The 20245-nt window shown below is 45.5% G+C and overlaps 1 protein-coding gene across 1 annotated transcript; it reads left to right on the top strand.

Annotated features, from left to right (window-relative positions):
• Nucleotides 1–1220: 1220 nt before the first annotated feature.
• Nucleotides 1221–9114, top strand: LOC141127495 (6-pyruvoyl tetrahydrobiopterin synthase-like). The gene is made up of 3 exons (XM_073614011.1): nt 1221–1377; nt 7174–7297; nt 8916–9114. Exons 1-3 carry the CDS (start codon nt 1284–1286, stop codon nt 9037–9039), a joined length of 342 nt encoding a protein of 113 aa, XP_073470112.1. The 5' UTR covers nt 1221–1283; the 3' UTR covers nt 9040–9114.
• Nucleotides 9115–20245: the final 11131 nt, after the last annotated feature.

The raw sequence follows: 20245 nt of genomic DNA, 5'->3' as shown, positions 1-20245 counted from the left end.
GGCAGTTACAGATCAGAGATATTTACTGTACATGCAGCCAGTGAAATCACTGGCGCATGCACTCTGAAGGAACTCCGCCCGTGCCGTTTCTTCAGAGCCCTGTGGCGGCGGGAGTGATGTTAATTGTGGCTATGGCCAGTCACAGAGCCAGAGTTTGCGAACCAGAAAGGAAGACCGGGTGAAGATGGATGCCACTTCCAGCAATAGCTTTGCTGGAATCCTTCGTTTTGAGGTAAGTTTCACATAATGTGCTAGTATGTGATGCATATTAGCACATTATGCTTTTGCCTTAAGGGTATGTTAAAAAAAAGTACAGTGGTTTACAACCACTTTAAGTAGTCATAATATATGTTCATCTATATTTTGGAATGCCTGCGTAATTTCACAATAAATATGAGTAGTGGTATATGGAAGTGTTTAGGAAACGGGTTAAATGGTAACGCACTAATTTGAGTTTCCTTTTGCATATGATCGAGCGGAGGAGCAGAGGCGAAGGTATCTTAAAGGGGAAGTATCATCTAACACTGATCATTGTGTTCTGCCAGCAGGGAAGGCTTCCCAACAGCAGAACACCGTAGTGCTGCAGGAAGGATTTCCCCATCAACACTAATGTGGCACCAATGTAGGCATCTAACAAAACGAATGCTCATTCCATTATAGGTCTGCATTATTCAAGGAGTCTGGATGTCCTATATAAGACACAATCGTATTTTGACCATACATTATATGTAAGGTCTGGCCCTTCAGGTGAGTGCACATCTGATGGTGGTGGTTGCACAGATAGAAAAAATCTTATTGAACCATTATTGGTGCTGAAATGACTAAATTGAGGATACTGAGAAACTTTATTTGCAGTTTTGATTGTTCAAAAATGTGTTTAATAAGTCAAAAAGGTGCTGTTTTATCACGTGTTTAGATCACAGTAGTATATAGCGCTGTACCTTTTGCTGTTTTTTTTTTTTTTAATCGCTCCTCTTCTGCAGTAAACCAAACCTACTTGCCTGCTAAGTCCTCTCTAAGGCTGGATTCACACCTGTGCATTTTTAGTGCTTTTTGCATTTTGCAGATTTGCACTACAGTCCATTTTACATGGTTTCCTATGGAACACATTCTGTAGTGCAAATCTGCAAAATACAAAAAGCACTAAAAATGCATAGGTGTGAATCCAGCCTTAATGCTGGTTGAGTATGTAAGGAGGGAATGGCAATGTTCCTGAGAAACAGGAGCCTGCTTATCTGACATGAAACCTTATTAAGTCTGTCTTAACTCCTTTTCTTTTTTCCATGCTGTGTTGCAGTAATTCTTTGAGTGATGAGGAGAACAAGAGAATTTTTGGAAAGTGCAACAACCCAAATGGACACGGCCATAACTACAAAGGTCAGAGACAACAAAATAACCTTTTATTGACTGTTGGTACACTTTACATGGTTGTCACTGCACAGCTTTCTGCTGTAACAAGGGTGGATGTACAGACTCTGAGCCCTTTGCATACCTCCCAACTTTTGAACTTCAGAATGAGGGACACTTGAGGAAGGAAGTAACCTTGCATAGCGCGCTGCGGCAAATGTGGGCGTGGTCAAACTTTTGACAGTGGGAGGAGCTTAATGGGCATCATTAAACAAAACTTGGGCTTCCTTGTATCTATAAAATATGCTTTTATTATTGTTCCACAAGCAAGAGTCTCATGGATACATACATACCCCAGCACATTCATTTAAAAAAAAAGGATAAAAGAATGCAGTGTTTGGAGTGCATTACGTACAAAGTGCAGGGTTGTAGGATGAGCTATATACAGAGTGCAGGGTTCTGGCATGAGCTAGATACAGAGTGCAGGGTTATAGGATGACCTATGTACAGAGTGCAGGGTTCTGGCATGAGCTATGTACAGAGTGCAGGGTTCTGGCATGAGCTATGTACAGAGTGCAGGGTTCTGGCATGAGCTGTGTACAGAGTGCAGGGTTCTGGCATGAGCTGTGTACAGAGTGCAGGGTTCTGGCATGAGCTGTGTACAGAGTGCAGGGTTCTGGCATGAGCTGTGTACAGAGTGCAGGGTTCTAGCATGAGCTGTGTGTGTGTATAGAGTGCAGGGTTCTGGGGTGAGCTGCATTCAGAGTGCAGGGTTCTGGGTTGAGCTATGTACAGAGTGCAGGGTTCTGGGATAAGCTATTAACAGAGAGCAGGGTTCTGGGATGAGCTATTAACAGAGAGCAGGGTTCTGGGGTGAGCTATGTACAGAGTGCAGGGTTCTGAGATGAGCTATGTACAGAGTGCAGGGTTCTGGGATGAGCTATGTACAGAGTGCAGGGTTCTGGGATGAGCTATGTACAGAGTGCAGGGTTCTGGGATGAGCTATGTAAAGAGTGCAGGGTTCTGGAATGAGCTATGTAAAGAGTGCAGGGTTCTGGAATGAGCTATGTGCAGAGTGCATTGTTCTGGGATGCGCTATGTGCAGAGTGCAGGGTTCTGGAATGAGCTATGTGCAGAGTGCAGGGTTTTGGAATGAGCTATGTGCAGAGTGCAGGGTTCTGGGGTGAGCTATGTACAGAGTGCAGGGTTCTGAGATGAGCTATGCACAGAGTGCAGGGTTCTGAGATGAGCTAGGTACAGAGTGAAGGGTTCTGGAATGAGCTATGTAAACAGTGCAGGGTTCTGGAATGAGCTATGTGCAGAGTGCAGGGTTCTGGGATGCGCTATGTGCAGAGTGCAGGGTTCTGGAATGAGCTATGTGCAGAGTGCAGGGTTCTGGGATGAGCTATGTGCAGAGTGCAGGGTTCTGGGATGAGCTATGTGCAGAGTGCAGGGTTCTGGGATGAGCTATGTGCAGAGTGCAGGGTTCTGGGATGAGCTATGTGCAGAGTGCAGGGTTCTGGGATGAGCTATGTGCAGAGTGCAGGGTTCTGAGATGAGCATATATACAGGGTGCATGGTTCTGGGATGAGCTATATACAGGGTCCAGGGATCTGAGATGAGCTATATACAGGGTTCTGGGATGAGCTATATACAGGGTGTAGGGTTCTGGGATGAGATATATACAGGGTGCAGGGTTCTTGGATGAGCTATATACAGGGTGCAGGGTGCTGGGATGAGCTATAAACAGGGTGCAGGGTTCTGGGATGAGCTATATATACAGGGGGCGGGGTTCTGAGACGAGCTATATACAGGGCACAGGGTACTGGATGAGCTATATACAGGGTGCAGCAGAGGCGTAATTAGAACCTTCAGGGGCCCTGGTGCAAGAAACCATGAAGGGCCCCCCGACCTCCAGCCTGGGCCATTCCCTTCGAGCCCAGAGCCCTTCCCACTGATCCCATCACCCTTCATGCTCCCACAGCAGATTGGGCCCGGCCATGGTGGCAGAAGGCCAGGGCCTAGTTGCAAGTGCAACCTTTGCTGGTAGTTCCGCCAGTGGTGTCAGTGTGGACTGTGAATGGTGTCAGTCAGTAGGGCAGTGGACATGGTCAGTAGAGCAGTGGAAGTGGTCAGTATGGCAGAGAAAGTGGTCAGTATGGCAGAGAAAGTGGTCAGTATGGTAGAGAAAGTGGTCAGTAAGGTAGTGGACATGGTCAGTAGGGCAGTGGACATGGTCAGTAGGGCAGTGGACATGGTCAGTAGAGCAGTGGACGTGGTCAGTAGGGCAGTAGACATAATCAGCAGGGCAGTGGACAGGATCAGTAGTTTTTTTTTATTGTTGTTATTTTATTTTTGTTATTATTTTTTACCATTATATTTTATCCATTTTATTTTTTAGAGTTTTTTTTAGAGTTTTTGATGGGAGTTGGTGGCAGTGGAGGGCAGTATGATGGGGTGGAGGGCAGTATGATGGGAGGGGGTGTCAGTGGAGGGCAGTATGATGGGAGGGGTGGCAGTGGAAGGCAGTATGTTGGGGGCGGAGGCAGTGGAAGGCATTCTGATGGGACGGGAGGCAGGGGAGGGCAGTATGATGGGGTGGAGGGCAATATGATGGGAGAGGAGGTAGTGGAGGGCAGTATGATGGGAGGAGGCGGTAGTGGAGGGCAGTATCATGGGAGGGGGGTTAGTGCAGGGCAGTATGATGGGAGGGATGGTAGTGGAGGGCAATATAATGGGAGGGGGTTTAGTGGAGGGCAGTATTATGGGAGGGGTGGTAGTGGAGGGCAGTATGATGGGAGGGAGAGCAGTATGATGGGAAGGGTGGTAGTGGAGGGCAGTATGATAGGAGGGGTGGTAGTGGAGGGCAGTATAATGGGAGGGGGGTTAGTGGAGGGCAGTATAATAGGAGGGGTGGCAGTGGAGGGCAGTATAATTGGAGGGGGGCAGTATGATGGGTGGGGGTGGCAGTGAAAGGCAGTATAATGGGGGGGTTAGTGGAGGGCAGTATAATAGGAGGGGTGGCAGTGGAGGGCAGTATAATAGGAGGGGGGGGGCAGTATGATGGGAGGGGTGGTAGTAGAGGGCAGTATATTGGGGGGGGTAGTGGAGGGCAGTAAAATGGGAGGGGGGCAGTATAATGGGGGGGTAGTGGAGGGCAGTATGGGGGGACTGTATAGCATGACTGGAGAGGGGCAGTGTATGGGAGGGAGCAGAGTGACCATGAGTGTACTCAGAGTCAGGGCAGTGCAGGGAGCATTTCTCCTACCTTTATTCCAGCGCAGGAACAGCCTTCGGGGAAGACCCGGAATCGGGGGCGGAGTCAGGGGCGGAGCTTAGGCGCGAAGAGGAATCCTCCTTTGGCTAAATGCTGGGGCTCCACTCAGGGAAGACCCGGAGTCGGAGGCGGAGTCAGGGGCGGGGCCGGGGGCGGAGCTTAGGCGCGAAGAGGACTCCTCCTTTGGCTAAATGCTGGGGCTCCACTCTCCTTGTCGTGACGTCACTGGTTGTTAGACGCCAGGCGGGCCATGCCTAGCAACCAGTTGTTTTGGCAGGGAGCCAGGCTGTGTCTGGGGGTGAAATTAAGCGGTCTCGGCCAAAACTAGTACAGCGGGCAGTTAGGGACAGCGGCAATGCGGCGGCAATTTTTAGGGGGGCATCAGATCGGCCAGTGGGGCAATTTCGGGACATTGTATTGTCCCGGAATGAAGGTGCCCGGGACGCGGGACAGACCTCCCACAGCGGGACTTTCACGGGCAATCCGGGACGGTTGGGAGGTATGCCTTTGTTGTCCTATACAAGGCCAACGAGTCTGATCTAGGATTCATGAGCTTTGCACTCGAATCTTCACTAGAATTATATTCCCAGCTTTGGCTATCCTGAAACATCAGTACATGAGGGAAACCCAATACAAGATGCTTTCCTATTTTCCTTCCATCAATGATCTCCATGTGCAGATACACCCTTAGTTCTTTGATACACACGAAACGAAATAAAGCAGAACAAAACTCTCCTATTACCATTTGTTTTATATATTTATTATGTAAAACCTTTATCTTGAAAGGAAAAAAACAGTTACTTTAACTGCTTAAAGTTCTGATGTCCTAAGGTGGCTATGTTGCTCCTCCATAGATGCAGTGAGGAGTAAGTGGTGCCACCCAAAGCCGAGTCACCAGGAGAAAAAAAAAAAAAAAATGAATGTAGCCTCCACCTCCAAGGACTGATAAGCTGCAATATCATACATTTTTGTTCTTGAGTTTAGATCAACATTAAATCAGTTCTCCGCTCTGGGAAAAAATTAAATGCCAGCAGCTACAGATTCTGTAGCTGCTGACTCTTGGGACACTTACTGTCTAGGGATCCAGCGCTGTCCTAACCGGGGCTAGCTCTTCAGTAGCCTTCGGGTTCCTGTCACTGACATCTGAACTGTGTGCAGCCGGCTGCGCATGCATGAGCTGTGCTTCTCTTTGTGAAAGGTCCCAGAAGACTGCAGGGAGGGGGAGAGGGAAACTTCAAAAACTAGGTACCCCCAACCCAGAAAAAAAAATGATCTACCAAATGTGGCGGGGGGGGGGGGGGGACTTAAAGAAGAGCTTCCCCTGGCCTTTGAAAAGTGTTTAAAATTCAGTTTTTAGATTTATATATTTTTTTTCCAACAAGCAGGTTGAATGAAAAGACGGATCGAATGCTGGTTTGCCAGCAGGACATTTTGACAAAAGCCAGTTTAATGATCGGCTTCGGTTGAACAGAGTAGCATACACACACATTTTAGTTTCTGCTGAACCAGCCAAATTTCGATGAGTGTAAGGCCCCGTTTTTCTCAGCAGAGGATGTGTCTGCTGAGCAGAGTAGGCGGATGACAGGTCCATGTCCACTTATGCAGAGTGGATATTGGCACGGCCCGCTCTCCTCTGTCCGTTTTACACCTGACTGCCCTCCAAGCCAGACGGAGAAGAAGAGATCACCTTACATCTGTGTTTGCTGGATCGGATTGGAGGTATTGCGGCTGTAAACGGACACAAGTCTGTTTACATCTGTTACTCCATAGTGGAGAATGGAGGATCCAATCGGGTCTGGTTGAAAAATTGACAGGCAGACCTGATTGGACCACTCATGTGAAAGGGCCTAAACCCTGCTTTACACAGCAAAGCATAGAGCAGAACTACACATTCTGAAAGATGGAAGGAATACTTTGATTTAGAAGATTAAACTGCTATTGAATTAACTCTGGGTGTAAACCTGGGCATACACTAATGGATTTCTTTCGTTTTTAGTCCAGGCTGACCCTCAAACTTTTAAAAAGGCAGTAGAATGTGAGATGCCTGTTTGCATGTTAAACAAAACACAGGTTTCTTTAATATGGACCAGGGGTTTATCAGTCTGGAGTCAGGTTCAGAGTCCAGTAGCTATAGTGGTAGAGGCCCCCACCAACCATCAGGATGTATACAAGTGTAGCAATGTCCCAGACCCCTAGAGGCCCGATGGTGACCTCAAGAGTTGAGGAGAGATGGCATCCTTCTAACTTTTGTAGAGTGGGTTACTAGGCATGGTGGGTGTGATGGAAGAATTTGGTGTCAGTCACTTTTTGAATGTGAACAAAAGAGATTTGTTGTCTCTTAACAAGAACTGGGTGAGAGAGGGATTAGGGCCTGAACACTCTTAGGCAGATGCAATAGCAATTGGCAGACAGCTATACAGGTTGAGGGCCTTTTAAGCTGGTTGCAGCACTGTATTTGTAGAACTGCTGTCTCCTATGGCAACTGAACTCATAGGTTGACTTCAACACAGATCTGTACACATACCAGACTTGGTATCCCTGTTGTGTAGGACCTGGCCTCCATCTCACAGCCTCCCGCTGTAGCTTTTCTAACTGGGCTCCCAGTCTTCTCATCGGACATTCAGATCCCAGCTGCCTGCTGGATCCCCTGAGCTCTTCTAAGGCTAACCTGCTGTACATCACCCATGCTACCTGCTGGGTCCCTGGCTTGGCTCTCAGCTAACCCGCTGAATCCTCTTCAAGTGTCACTCACGCTCACCCGTTAGGTCCCTGACTTGAACGCTGAAGCTTTCCTAACTTGTTCACCGTCCCGACTAGTGAAAAAGGCTGGTCTCTGATAATAGGAGAAGTTACCCCTTAATGTCGACGGTGTCCCCTTTTATCTATGACCTCTGTTTCTCACTTGCCACTGCTAACAGGAGTGGTTGTCCCATGTGCCAACTGCTTCTCCTTCACCTCTGGCAATACTCGGTTCACCGTCTGGCTGAACCTCTGCAATGATCAGGCTCCCTTGGGGCTGAGCCTCTAAACACGTGGTTAGGCCTCAGGCCTAACCTTCAGCTGCTGCTTTACATACAGCCCCTAGGTCTCAGCCTGGGGCTAAAAGAACACTGATCACATGACTCATTCCCCTTTAAATAGACTATCCCAGCATGCCAAGTCGCTACTCTGGCTGAGAAATGATGTCTATTCACACCCTGAACTCACTCTGTTCTTGTCATTCTAATGCCAAAGGCAGCAGTGCCACCTATTGAGAGAAATGCATCAGATTCAGGCTTGGGGCACAAAGTCAGTGGATACAATTACCAATTAGCCAGGCTAGTTACACCCAGCATAACTAAATTTGTTAGCAACCCTGCCTAATACCAGTGTGCTACACAAGCATGTCACCTTGACGGATGATGCGGGCTCACCTGGCTTCTAATGCCCCGTACGCACCATCGGATTTTCCAACAACAAATGTTGGATGTGAGCTTGTTGGCTGAAAGTCCGACCGTGTGTATGCTCCATTGAACATTTGTTGGAGGACTTTGTTGGCTATCAGGTTCTCAAATTTTCCTCCAACAAAACTTTGTTATCGGAATTTCCGCTCATGTGTACACAAGTCAGACGCACAAAAGTTCATGCATGCTTGGAATCAAGGAGAAGGAGCTGCATTGGCTATTGAACTTCCTTTTTTTTTGGCTCGTTGTACGTCCCTACGTTCGTAATTGTTGGCCAACATTTGTGTGACCGTGTGTATGCTAGACAAGTTGGAGCCAACAACCTTCAAACAAAATTCCACGGTTTTGTTGTCGGAAAGTCCGATCGTGTGTACGGGGCATCAGTGAACAAACCCGGCTCCAGTAGCAGATATAGCAGGTAGGGATAAGCCGAAGGCCAGTAACAAGTGATTACGGGGTTGGGATCAAGCAGAGGTATAGTTGAGGTCCGTAACATGTAGTAGCAGAGATACGGAAGGCAGCAAAAATGACAGGAGCGATATTGGCTGAAGAGAGCACAATAATCTGGCAAACGGGAAGTTCAAGGTTCACAAAAAAAAACACAAGGTACAAGGCAAGATTGTTGGATCAGAAGGGAGCTATCCAACATCTCAGGAGCCTCAAGAGTTACTGCCAGACAAAGCAGAGGTCCCCGGTTCAAATGCAGGTCCTGACAATGGGGAGGGCTATAAAGCTCTTCCTTTTTATCACTGGCAAGAAAAACTAAATGAAATCACTGTTGCAATACATGTAGTTGAACTTGCAATAAAATCATATAGTTTTAATAATATTAGGCTACTTTTTTGCAGTCCTGTGGAGAATGTGACTGTATTCATTTGGGATGGACTTCAGAAGAGACTTCCACCAGGACTGCTGCATGAGGTATGCGTACACGAGACCGACAACAACACTGCTACCTACAGAGGGGAATGATGAGAACTCAAACTTTCAGATTTATAGCCACAAGCATGGGGACCAGAAGACTGTCTGTAAACAACATATCCGCCCTGCACCATTCATCAAGAAATCTTGACTACCTTTAAAGTTCTACCTGAATGTTAACAAATGTCTTAATTCTATACTGACCCTTCTTTCTGAAATTCCATCAAAATGCTGGGGGGGGGGGGGGACTCTTAGGCTATGATAATGAGTAAACCAGGCTTGCCTTTGTAAGATGACAGCTTTGTCTGTTTTTACTGCGAAGAGGCAGCTCTTACCCTTCCTTTTGTACTTGACATGTGCCAATATACATAAAATACTCACTTTTGCTGCATATACAGACCATTTTAATTTAGGTGTAGATGTGCTAATCAAATGAGACAGATGTACAAAAGTGTTGGGTCTTATTTGCATGAATACTGAACTCCAGGTATGATCTTTATTGCATATTTACATTGGCCCAGCATAAGTATGCATATGTCATACTGGAAATCACTGTAGTAGTCAGTGCTACTACAGTGTTTGCTTTCAGGCCCTGTGCCAAGTGGCTACCCCTCTGACCACAGCAGTTTGCTTGCTTGGCACTGCCACCATGCATATAACAATTTCTTTGAGCAAGGTGGAAAGGATGAACAGTGACCTCCATGATCTTCACCTTGTTCAATCAGAGAATTGCATAGAACCCAGAAGACCACAGCTGTCCACTGTAGTAGTGCTGTTTAGTACAACTTCCCCAATGCCGCCTCAGATATGCTACACATTGTGCCAACCAATATAAGTATGCAATAAAGATCCTAGCTGGAGTTCAGCTTTAAGACCTGTATGAGGTGTGCATGTCAGTCTCCCTACAATCTTCCACTATGACATAGAGGGCTATTGTAGAGGAAAGGTTCTCCCTGGCACATTCGAGATGTTAAGCCTCGTACACACGGTACAAAAATCAGAAAGAGATTGTCGTTTGACAGACTGTTGTCCGAAGTTCTTACCGTTAGTACGCACCTTTCAACAATTGTTTTCCAGTTTTCGGCCAACAAAATGTTGGATGACAGGCTAGTAAATTTTTGTCAAACGACCGATCCATGTCAGATCTTCGGACGGTCAGTACACAAATCCATCACACAAAAGTCGAAAGTACAAACGCGCATGCTCGGAATCAATGCTCACCAAACACGAAATTAGCAGAAGGGGCCCAAAGGGTGGCACTCAAGAGCGGAAATTCCTCATAGTACGTCACTAGGTTTGTGGCACGACAATTTGTGTATTGTTGGTATGCAAGACAAGATCCTGGCACACGCCCTTTTGACAAAAATCAGACGCTCGGTTGTCGAACAATCGTACCGTGTGTATGAGGCTTTAGACATTGCCTGTGTGTCATGTTGTAAAGATCCTCTCTTGCCTAATTGTCACACAAATAAGAGGCAGATGAAGGAAATGTTGTCCCTAACCTCTTATAAGTAGTAGCATCACAGATTCAGCATGAAGCTATTGCACTTAGAAATTCCTGCACAGAGACCATTTCCTTGTGCAGAGTGAATGGTTTCATATCCAGCTCCTAATGCAGTTTTCTGCAGAGGGCCTGTAATGAGTAGGTCTTCTGGGTCCCTCCCACAGCTCTGTTCTTTGCACAGGCTATGCAAGATAGTGATGCTACTCTTACAAGTTATTGGCCTAGTTTGCAAAAGGATTTGATGCACACAATGCAACCTGATATAACATGTCTATAGGAATCCAAATTTTGTTGTCTCCAATGTCACTGCCTAAACTGTTATCATAAAATCAGGGCTCTGGAAATGATTTAGGCTAGGTTTACACTGAAGTGGCTGTGCGAGCCGAGTTTGTGAGGCACGAAAGCCCATTCATTTTAATAGGCTGCTGTGCCCGCGTTCCATGCAGGAAAAAAGGTTCCTACACCTTTTTTGAAATGTACCTGCAGAGAAATGACATGGTGCTTTTGCACCATGTGATTTTCCAGCAACCGAAAATGTGCTGCATTTTCAGATACATAGGGGTGCCATGAAGAATGAATGGCAGCCCTGTATGCCTGCAAAAAAAAGCAGCACGGTTTGGCTATGGGTGGTTGTGGGTGCAGGAACAGGTTTACATGCTAGAAGTGTGAACCTAGCCATATAGAGAACCCAATTCCAGTAAATGTTAATACATTGTTTACATTATTATTATTATTATATGAGATTTATATAGCGCCAACAGTTTACGCAGCGCTTTACAATGTATAAGGGGGACAATACAATTACAGTACAGTTCAATACAAAAGGTACAGGAGGGCCCTGCTCGTAGAGCTTACATTCTAAAGGGAGGGGGTGGTGGTACAAAAGGTAATAGCTGCAGAGAATGATTTGATGGGGGTGGCTCAGGGACAGTTATGTGGGTGTGGGATAGGCTTCCCTAAATAAATGAGTTTACATCTTCAGATTTGTAGAACCTTGCCTTTGCTCAGTATTTAAATGCCAAATAAAATATATTTTAACATTAAATGGCCTTTTTTAACTAGTATATTATATATGCTCTATAGAAAGCTTGACACATTAAAAGTCTAACATCAGTCATTTTATTTTAGGTTTTGGAAAGCATGAGAACAAGTTTAAAAATGTGCTGTCAAGCTTAATTTTCTTTGTGACCCCTGTTAGGGGTGTTCTGTCACTTCTGCTTTTGTGCCAGCCATACTAGAAATAGAAAAAAAGAGGCCAATTGGCCAAACACTACGCTAAAATTACACTTAAATATCTACTGAATCAAAGAGAATCTTAAATTAATCAACAATTCAAAAATATAAGCAGCCAGTACCAAGAGTATACAATACAAAGCCCAAAGTCATAAAATATAAATTAGTGCAGCGCTAAACATTGAACAAAAAACTTAGACATAATGAATTGGTGAAATCAAACTAAAAACAGAAAACTAAGATGGAAAAGTTTACCAAGAATAGAATAAGCTGATTGTTGTGCAACTAAATCGCCTAGTGATATAATATTCAATTTGTATTGTAAATACATCAAATATAAGTTATTGATATACACATAAACAAAGTGACAATAATGATCCTCTGGCGTGGATCAATGAACTCCAAAATTGCAATATTATAATAACAAATAATGTGAGTCTGTTAATCATAAGTGAAAAATGATAACGTGTGATAGATGTTAGAATGAGTCCCAATAAACTTGCAAAAAAGAAAAAAGATTGGTCGGTGAATAATACGATCAACACTTGGTGAGAAGAAGAGTCCCTTATCCAATGAGACGGAACACCCAAAGTGAGTACGTTTTCTCCTTACCAGCTAAAAAGACCAATATGTTGGTCTCACCGAGCCCAGGGAATTGGGTCTCCCAAAAACCTTATAGACTCTCCAGGGCTGTTGTGTCTGTATCACCAGAGAAAATACAAAGCATCGAGAGCTGCTCCGTCTGTAATTAACGGTGTCACTCAAAACATAAAAGCAGAGAGAGCTCTCATAGTGCAGTATGTTATTTATTGAACTCAAAAAAGAATTGCACTTACAAAAAAGCGGCTGAAATGAGCGCAATCACAGGCGAACATGTCAATGTGTCCGAACGGCGGCGTCTCCCAAGGATTCCTTCACACGCTATCCGTTAACAAACCATTTCCCCCAAAGAGGAAGCGTGATGACCTCAGAGAAGCAGGCTCCTCCCTACGCGTTTCATCACTAGTGGACGTCGTCTGGGGATTGGCTGCAGTGAAGTGTTGATCGTATTATTCACCAACCAATCTTTTTTTCTTTTTTGCAAGTTTATTGGGACTTATTCTAACATCACACGTTATCATTTTTCACTTATGATTAACAGACTCACATTATGTGTTATTATAATATTGCAATTTTGGAGTTCATTGATCCATGCCAGGGGATCATTATTGTCACTTTGTTTATGTGTATATCAATAACTTATATTTGATGTATTCTATTCATACTAGAAATAAGTTGAAAAAAGACAAGTCCATCTAGTTTAGTGGTTCTCAACGCCGGTCCTCAGGACCCACTAACAGGCCAGAATTTAAGTATTACCTTGGGGAGATGCAGACTAGAATACTGCAATCACTGAGCAGCAAATGATATCACCTGTGATGTATTTCACTTATCCTGCAAACCTGGCCTGTTAGTGGGTCCCGAGGACAGGGGTTGAGAACCACTGATCTAGTTCAACCAAAAAAAAAAAAAAATCCCATATACACAATCCTTCACCCAGAGTTGATCCAGAGTAAGGTAAAAAACCCCAGCAAAGCATGATCCAATTTGCTAAAGCAGGGGAAGAAAAAAACACTTTCCTGATCCCCCGAGAGGCAATCGGATTTTCCCTGGATCAACTTTACCTATAAATATCAGTACCCAGTTATATTGTGTACATTTAGGAAAGAATCCAGGCCTTTTTTTTTTTTTTTTTTAAAGCAATCTACTGAGCTGGCCAGAACCAGCTCTGGAGGGAGTCTATTCCACATTTTTATAGCTCTTACTGTAAAGAAGCCTTTCCGTATGTGGGGTGTTGTCTTCAGTGGGATGGGAGATGTTCTAACCCCTTCTATCTATACTATAAAAATGTGCTTTTACTTTTTAGCCTCTTTTCTTCACTTCTGTAGACGTTGATCGTGGGCAGGTGAGGGATAGATTTGCATTCCTCCTTTTGTCGGCCCCGGAAGGGTGGATTTTTACTGGAACCTCATCATTCTTGTCCTCTTGTAGACATGTGCGGAACAGAAAAATTTGTTTCATTCCGGATGGATTGGTTATGTTACTAATTTAGTGTCACTGATACTTTTCGGAATTTGTTCCACTTATTAATTTTCTAACAAATTCCAAATAACAAATTTTCAGAACGAATCGAATTTGGATCAGTCAAATTATCGACTGATTTGAATTCTATGTGAAGAATAGCTGGTTGTGAAGGAGCGAGCTGGGAAGCTGGCCTCTGCACCCTCAATAACCGATGACTCTTCAACTGTCAGCGGGCTTCCCTGCCGGTACAGTAAATATCTCCTAAACGTGTACTGTTTAGGAAATATTTACCTTTAGAAGCAGTTGGTGACATCACCAGCGCATACGCACTGCGCTCTGTGGACGGCGTGCTGCCCATTGAGAGAACTGTGGCAGCCATGACTCCTGTGCACACACATCATCGCTGGTCTGCCATTTAAAATGTCTGGAGCCCATTAAACCGGAAGGAAGACTGGGTGAAGATGGAAGCCCTGTCAGCTGTGACAGTGCACCACTGGAGGGCTTCTGTTTAAAGGTCTTTCAAAATGTGCTAGTATGCAATGCATCCTAGCACATAATACTCTTAACTTGCAGGGGAAAAATGTATTTATGTGGTTTACTACTGCTTTAAAATCCACATCAGGTATTTCTGCTGACAGTTTCCTGTCAGCTGGTTGAAGGGGTGGGGAACCTGACTCATCTATGGTCAGCTTTTCATGTCAAATGCAAGGGGGAAAAAAAAAAAACAAAACAAAAAAAAACAACTGTCAGTAGGAGATAGAGTTTTATGTTCACAGCATACACTTTCATTTTATAACATCAGCATTGTAATAGCAATACAAACAAGTTTTGACTGACAATCCAATACAAGCTTACTTTTAAAAAAAATCTAAATTTTACGTTGCAAGTGCTGTCTGTCTGCTGGTCATCTCTTTCCAGAACTTCCAGGACTGCCTGCATGCTCAGCAGCTTTACCTCTGCTGTTTTCATTTGGTTTCTAAGGACTATATACAGTGTATCTGGAAAGTATTTACAGCACTTTACTTTTTCCATATTTCGTTATGTTACAGCCAGGCCCGGATTTACTCCCTTTGCCGCCCCAAGGCCGGGCCCTTCAATGCCGCCCCCCCCCCCCCCACACACACACCACCAGAAAGAGCCCCCAGACATAATACGGTCAAAGACTACAGACATGATACAGGAGATGGTCAGAGACTGCAGTTCCTATGGACATTAGTAGATAATGGCCGATCGGCCCTCTCACCTGACCCAGTGATACAGCAATGCTTCCCCTGATCAGGAGTCAGCTCACTCTGAATTGCTCGTGGCGACTCCGTTGGGTAGCACCCAGATCTGTATTCCTGCAATGACTCCATTCCTTTCTCCACCAGGGATGGCGCCAGGCTGTGTGGCTTTCCCTCTGGTGGCGCAGGGCAGCGGGGTTCTCTCTCTCTGATGGTGTTCCTTGAGTGGATGTTTGCATAGAAGGACACACAAGTTTACTTCTACTAGTACCTCGGCTGAATTTGAAATCAAATCCTTTATTACATGTTCCACTGAGCGCGTTGTCTATTTATTGCAATGTCCTTGCGGATTACAATACGTGGGGAGGACCAAACGCCCCCTCTCCGTAAGGCTCAACGAACATGTAACTAATATCTTGACGGGCTTTCCGAAACATCCGGTCTCTAGACACTATCTCGAGACACACAATCGAGACCCCAGAAAGACTATCTTTCTGGGAATTGATAGATATACCACGCCCTGGAGAGGGGGTTCCCTTCTTAGGGGGATTTCGAGACTCGAGATGGCCTGGATATACAAACTTAGGTGTTATACCCCATTTGGGCTCAACGTTGAGGTAGACCTTAATGCCTTTCTGGATAATTCATGAATTTTTGTACATTCCTCTAATATGGTTAACGTAATATGGGGGCTTCTTATCTGTACTAGAAATCCAAGAAAATAAGGTTCGTGATGTTCTGCTTTGTGATTTCAGACTATTTTTATTATTTGGATGTGAACCTGTTCTGACCCTTTGGTGGCCTTACTGTAACAAGTGATTAGTTAACATCATACGACCACCATTGGTGTACTTCCTCTCTTAATACGCACCTCCATTGGTTCCCAAATTTGGGGCCAATTCTGGTCATTTTAGCCTTGGGGGTTGTACATCCCTATGATGGAGATATATATGCTCTGAGGTTTTGACCATCCTAAGTTTTTTTAGTAATCCTCTAATATTTTATTGGGTACCCAGAGGTTCCCTTGACCCATTTGCTCACTGTCACCTGATAGGTACATGCATGAGTTTATTAGTTAGTTGATCTGCTCCATTTTTATTTGGGGCATCTATGTCTTCCTTATTTAGTATTACAATTCTCTACATGGCTATTGGTCAAACATGTGGGGGCCTATATGGTTTATATGACTACTTCCCGGTTTCTATGATTATTACTTTTCAATATTTTAATAGGGGAATAATTTAATTTTGTTTTCACCGCAGAGTGGTATATGGCTCTGGGGATGTCTTATTATTAAGTATTTTTTATTAGTTCCCAAGTGATAAATATATATGCTATTTATTGGCATTAACATTCTCCACTAGATGGCGTTTCCTTTAGCCGTTTATAGGCAGAATTTGGAATAGTACCCTATCAGGTGGTTATATTATTTTATATAATATTTTTTATTTTTTATTTTTCATTATAATTTTTGATGAAGCCAAGGTAGTGGGTTCATGTCGTACTTCTTTGAAAGAATACTCATATATGTTTTCAGTCCCCCCAGCAATGAGGAAAGCTCACTTTGTAAATGTTGAAGCGATATTTGTTTTATGTACATCAGCCCCCTGTTCGTTGCAAGATAGGGCTGACCAACGTTATTCGTTTTGCCATTAAAGTGAGGCTTGGTTTCACCTTGAGTACTTCCTGGTTTAGAACCAGGATGTGGCCACTAGAGTGTCAGAACGAGGGGTGGTTCTATGTATGTATTTAAGGAGCGATGAGTCAGTGCGTCGCCCGTTCCTATGACAACGTCCAATAGGACGAAACGTACGTCGGAAGGCAGACGCGCTGACGTCATCGTTTCCACCTTACAGTGAACGGGTGTATGCAGGCCGGCCGGCTGATTTTTATATGCTGTTACTCGCTATTTGTAGTAAGTGCGCTATTTTTATTCTCAAATAAACTGCTTTATACGGATTCACACTATGGAGAATATACTTCTTATTTCCCTGGGTGTCCAATGTTGAATATTCGACCTTTCTATTGGTGGATTCCGGACGATCCTCCTCCATGCTGAGATCGCTGTTGGTGTCCCCACGGAGTGGATTTCGAATATAAGCTTTAATATAGCTTACCTCTGGTAAGCACATATTGTTATAGGTGGTGGATTTTTGTTCACGTGATACCTTTTCACTACAAGTCTTCAATCACTATTGGTGGATTTGTTCTACACTAAGGACTGTCGATTTTCTGTGCCATTTCCAATTTTACAGACTTTTTGGTTTCTGTCACTTGCCTAATTTGCATTTAGTGTTTCACGATAATTTCGGTTGTATCAAGTCATCTGATTGTTATTATGTTGCTATTTGGGTTCACACATGTAATTAATAGGTGAATGTAACACAATTTCTGTGTCATTTCATATATTCATTTATTTTTTTAGCACAGTCTTTTTAATTTTATTTTTATAGCGCAGTTCTTTTTATTGCTTTATCTATTTTGATTCTTTATACCTGAGGATTAGGACTGCAGCTTGGGGGGTGTAGGGAAGCGCGGTAATTTTTTATGATTCCCTCAGCACTGCCCTCTCCCTCTGGAGCCCTGGGTGTACTTTCCTGGGTGTAGACCCCCCCAGGACAAACTACCCCCTTCCATTAGTACAGACCCCCCCAGGACAAACTACCCCCTTCCCTTAGTATAGACCCCCCAGGACAAACCCACCCCCCTCCCTTAGTACAGACCCCCCCAGGACAAACCCACCTCCCTTCATTACTACAGACCCCCCCAGGAAAAACCCACCTCCCTTCATTAGTACAGACCCCCCTGGACAAACGCCCCTCTATTAGTACAACCCCCCCAGGACAACCCCCCTCCATTAGCACAAACCCCCCCCCAGGTCTACCCCTCTCCATTAGTACAACCCCGCCCCCAGGTCAACCCCTACCCCCTCCATTAGCACAGACCCCCAGGACAAAACCGCCCCCCCTTCATTAGTACAGACCCACCAGGACAAAACCACCCCCCCTTCATTAGTACAGACCCACCAGGACAAAACCGCCCCCCCTTCATTAGTACAGACCCCCCAGGACAAAACCGCCCCCCCTTCATTAGTACAGACCCGCCAGGACAAAGCCCCCCCTTCATTAGTATAAACCCCCCAGGACAAACCCCCCCTTCACTAGTACAGACATCCCAGGACAACCCCCTCTCCATTAGTACAACCCCCCCCCCAGGTCAACCCCCACCCCCTCCATTAGCACAGACCCCCCAAGGACAAACCGCCCCTCCCTTCATCAGTACAAACCCCCCAGGACAAACCGCCCCTTCACTAGTACAGACATCCCAGGACAACCCCCCCTCCATTAGTACAAACCCCCCCAGGTCTACCCCCCTCCATTAGTACAAACCCCCCCAGGACAAACCCCCCCCCCAGGAAAACCCCCTCTCCATTAGTACAACCCCCCCCCCAGGTCAACCCCCACCCCCTCCATTAGTACAAACCCCCCAAGGACAAACCGCCCCTCCCTTCATCAGTACAAACCCCCCAGGACAAACCTCCCCTTCACTAGTACAGACATCCCAGGACAACCCCCCCTCCATTAGCACAGACCCCCCAAGGACAAACCGCCCCTCCCTTAATTAGTACAAACCCCCCCCCTTCACTAGTACAGACATCCCAGGACAACCCCCCCTCCATTAGTACAAACCCCCCCCCCCCTCCATTAGTACAACCCCTCAGGATAACCTCCCCTCCAAGTGTGTACAATAGATAGAACAGATGGAGACAGGCACAGGCTTGGGCGGGACTCGGGAGTGAGAGACAGAGGAGAACACGCCCCCCCCGCCGTACAGAGACCAGCCGCTCCGATCTTCGGCGGCTGCTCTCCTTCTCTGACAGGAGGAGAGGGGGGGGACGGGCTTGAGCAGCGAAAAAGACAGCGGTGGCGGCGGTGACCTGCGGAGGGAGCCGCCTCAGTCTGGACACAGAGAGGAGGAGGAGGGAGAGGAGCACTCTAGCGCTTCAGCGCCCCCACCTCTCTGGCGCCCGGGTGCACTGCATGCTGATGTTAGTGTGGGGGGCGGCGCCGCCCCTGTACCACTGCCGCCCCGAGGCCTGGCCTCGGTGGCCTTGTGGGAAATCCGGCCCTGGTTACAGCCTTATTCCAAAATGGATTAAATTCATTATTTTCCTCAAAATTCTACAAACAATACCCCATAATGACAACATGAAAAAAAAAATTGTTTGAAATATTTGCAAATTTATTAAAAAAATGAAAAAAGTAAATCACATGTACTTAAGTATTCACAGCCTTTGCCATGAGACTCAAAATTGAGCTCAGGTGAATTCTGTTTCCACTGATCATCCTTGAGATGTTTCTACAACTTGATTGGAGTCCACCTGTGGTAAATTCAGGTAATTGGACAGGATTTGGAAAGGCACACATCTGTCTATATAAAGGTCCCACAGTTAACAATGCACGTCAGAGCACAAACCAAGTCACGAAGTCCAAGGAATTATATGGAATAAAAAATTGTTTTTGTCAGACTGTATGTAGCTGCTTCCCCTGGCCTTCACTTGTTAGCGCAGTGTTTCCTATGCAAGTCCAAGGAATTGTCTGTAGACCTCCAAGACAGGATTGTATCAAGGCACAGATCTGGGAAAGGGTACAGAACAATGTCTGCAGCATTGAAGGTCCCAATGAGCACAGTGGCCTCCGTCGTCCATAAATGGAAGAAGTTTGGAACCACCAGGTCTCTTCCTAGAGCTGGTCAAACTGAGCGATCAGGGGAGAAGGGCATTTAGTCAGGGTGGAGACCAAGAGTCCAATGGTCACATTGACAGAGCTCCAGCGTTTCTCTGTGGAGAGAGGAGAACATTCCAGAAAAACAACCATATCTGCAGCACTCCACCAATCAGGCCTGTGTCGTAGAGTGGCCAGACAGAAGCCACTCCTCAGTAAAAGTCACATGACAGCCTGCCTGGAGTTTGCCAAAAGACACCTGAAGGACTCTCAGACCAAGAGAAACAAAATTCTCTGGTCTGATGAAACAAAGATTGAACTCTTTGGTCTAAATGGCTAGCATCATGTCTGGAGGAAACCAGGCACCGCTCATCACTTGGCCAATACCATCCCCACAGTGAAGCATGGTGGTGGCAGCATCATGCTGTGGGGATGTTTTTCAGCAGCAGGAACTGGGAGACTAGTGAGGATCGAGGGCAAGATGAATGCAGAAATGTACAGAGACATCC

This window comes from Aquarana catesbeiana, linkage group LG01 (assembly GCF_042186555.1).
Source record: "Aquarana catesbeiana isolate 2022-GZ linkage group LG01, ASM4218655v1, whole genome shotgun sequence".
Taxonomy (NCBI): Eukaryota; Metazoa; Chordata; class Amphibia; order Anura; family Ranidae; genus Aquarana; species Aquarana catesbeiana.
This window is presented reverse-complemented; position numbering and strand designations above follow the sequence as displayed.

What these genes read in the sequence shown, in the direction of transcription:
- LOC141127495 (XM_073614011.1), top strand. Translation starts at nt 1,284, where the DNA reads ATGCTGTGTTGCAGTAATTCTTTGAGTGATGAGGAGAACAAGAGAATT. An exon ending in ACACGGCCATAACTACAAAG is followed by an intron (nt 1,378 to 7,173) that starts GTCAGAGACAAC and finishes CCTGTTGTGTAG; the next exon opens with GACCTGGCCTCCATCTCACA. An exon ending in TCTTCTAAGGCTAACCTGCT is followed by an intron (nt 7,298 to 8,915) that starts GTACATCACCCA and finishes ACTTTTTTGCAG; the next exon opens with TCCTGTGGAGAATGTGACTG.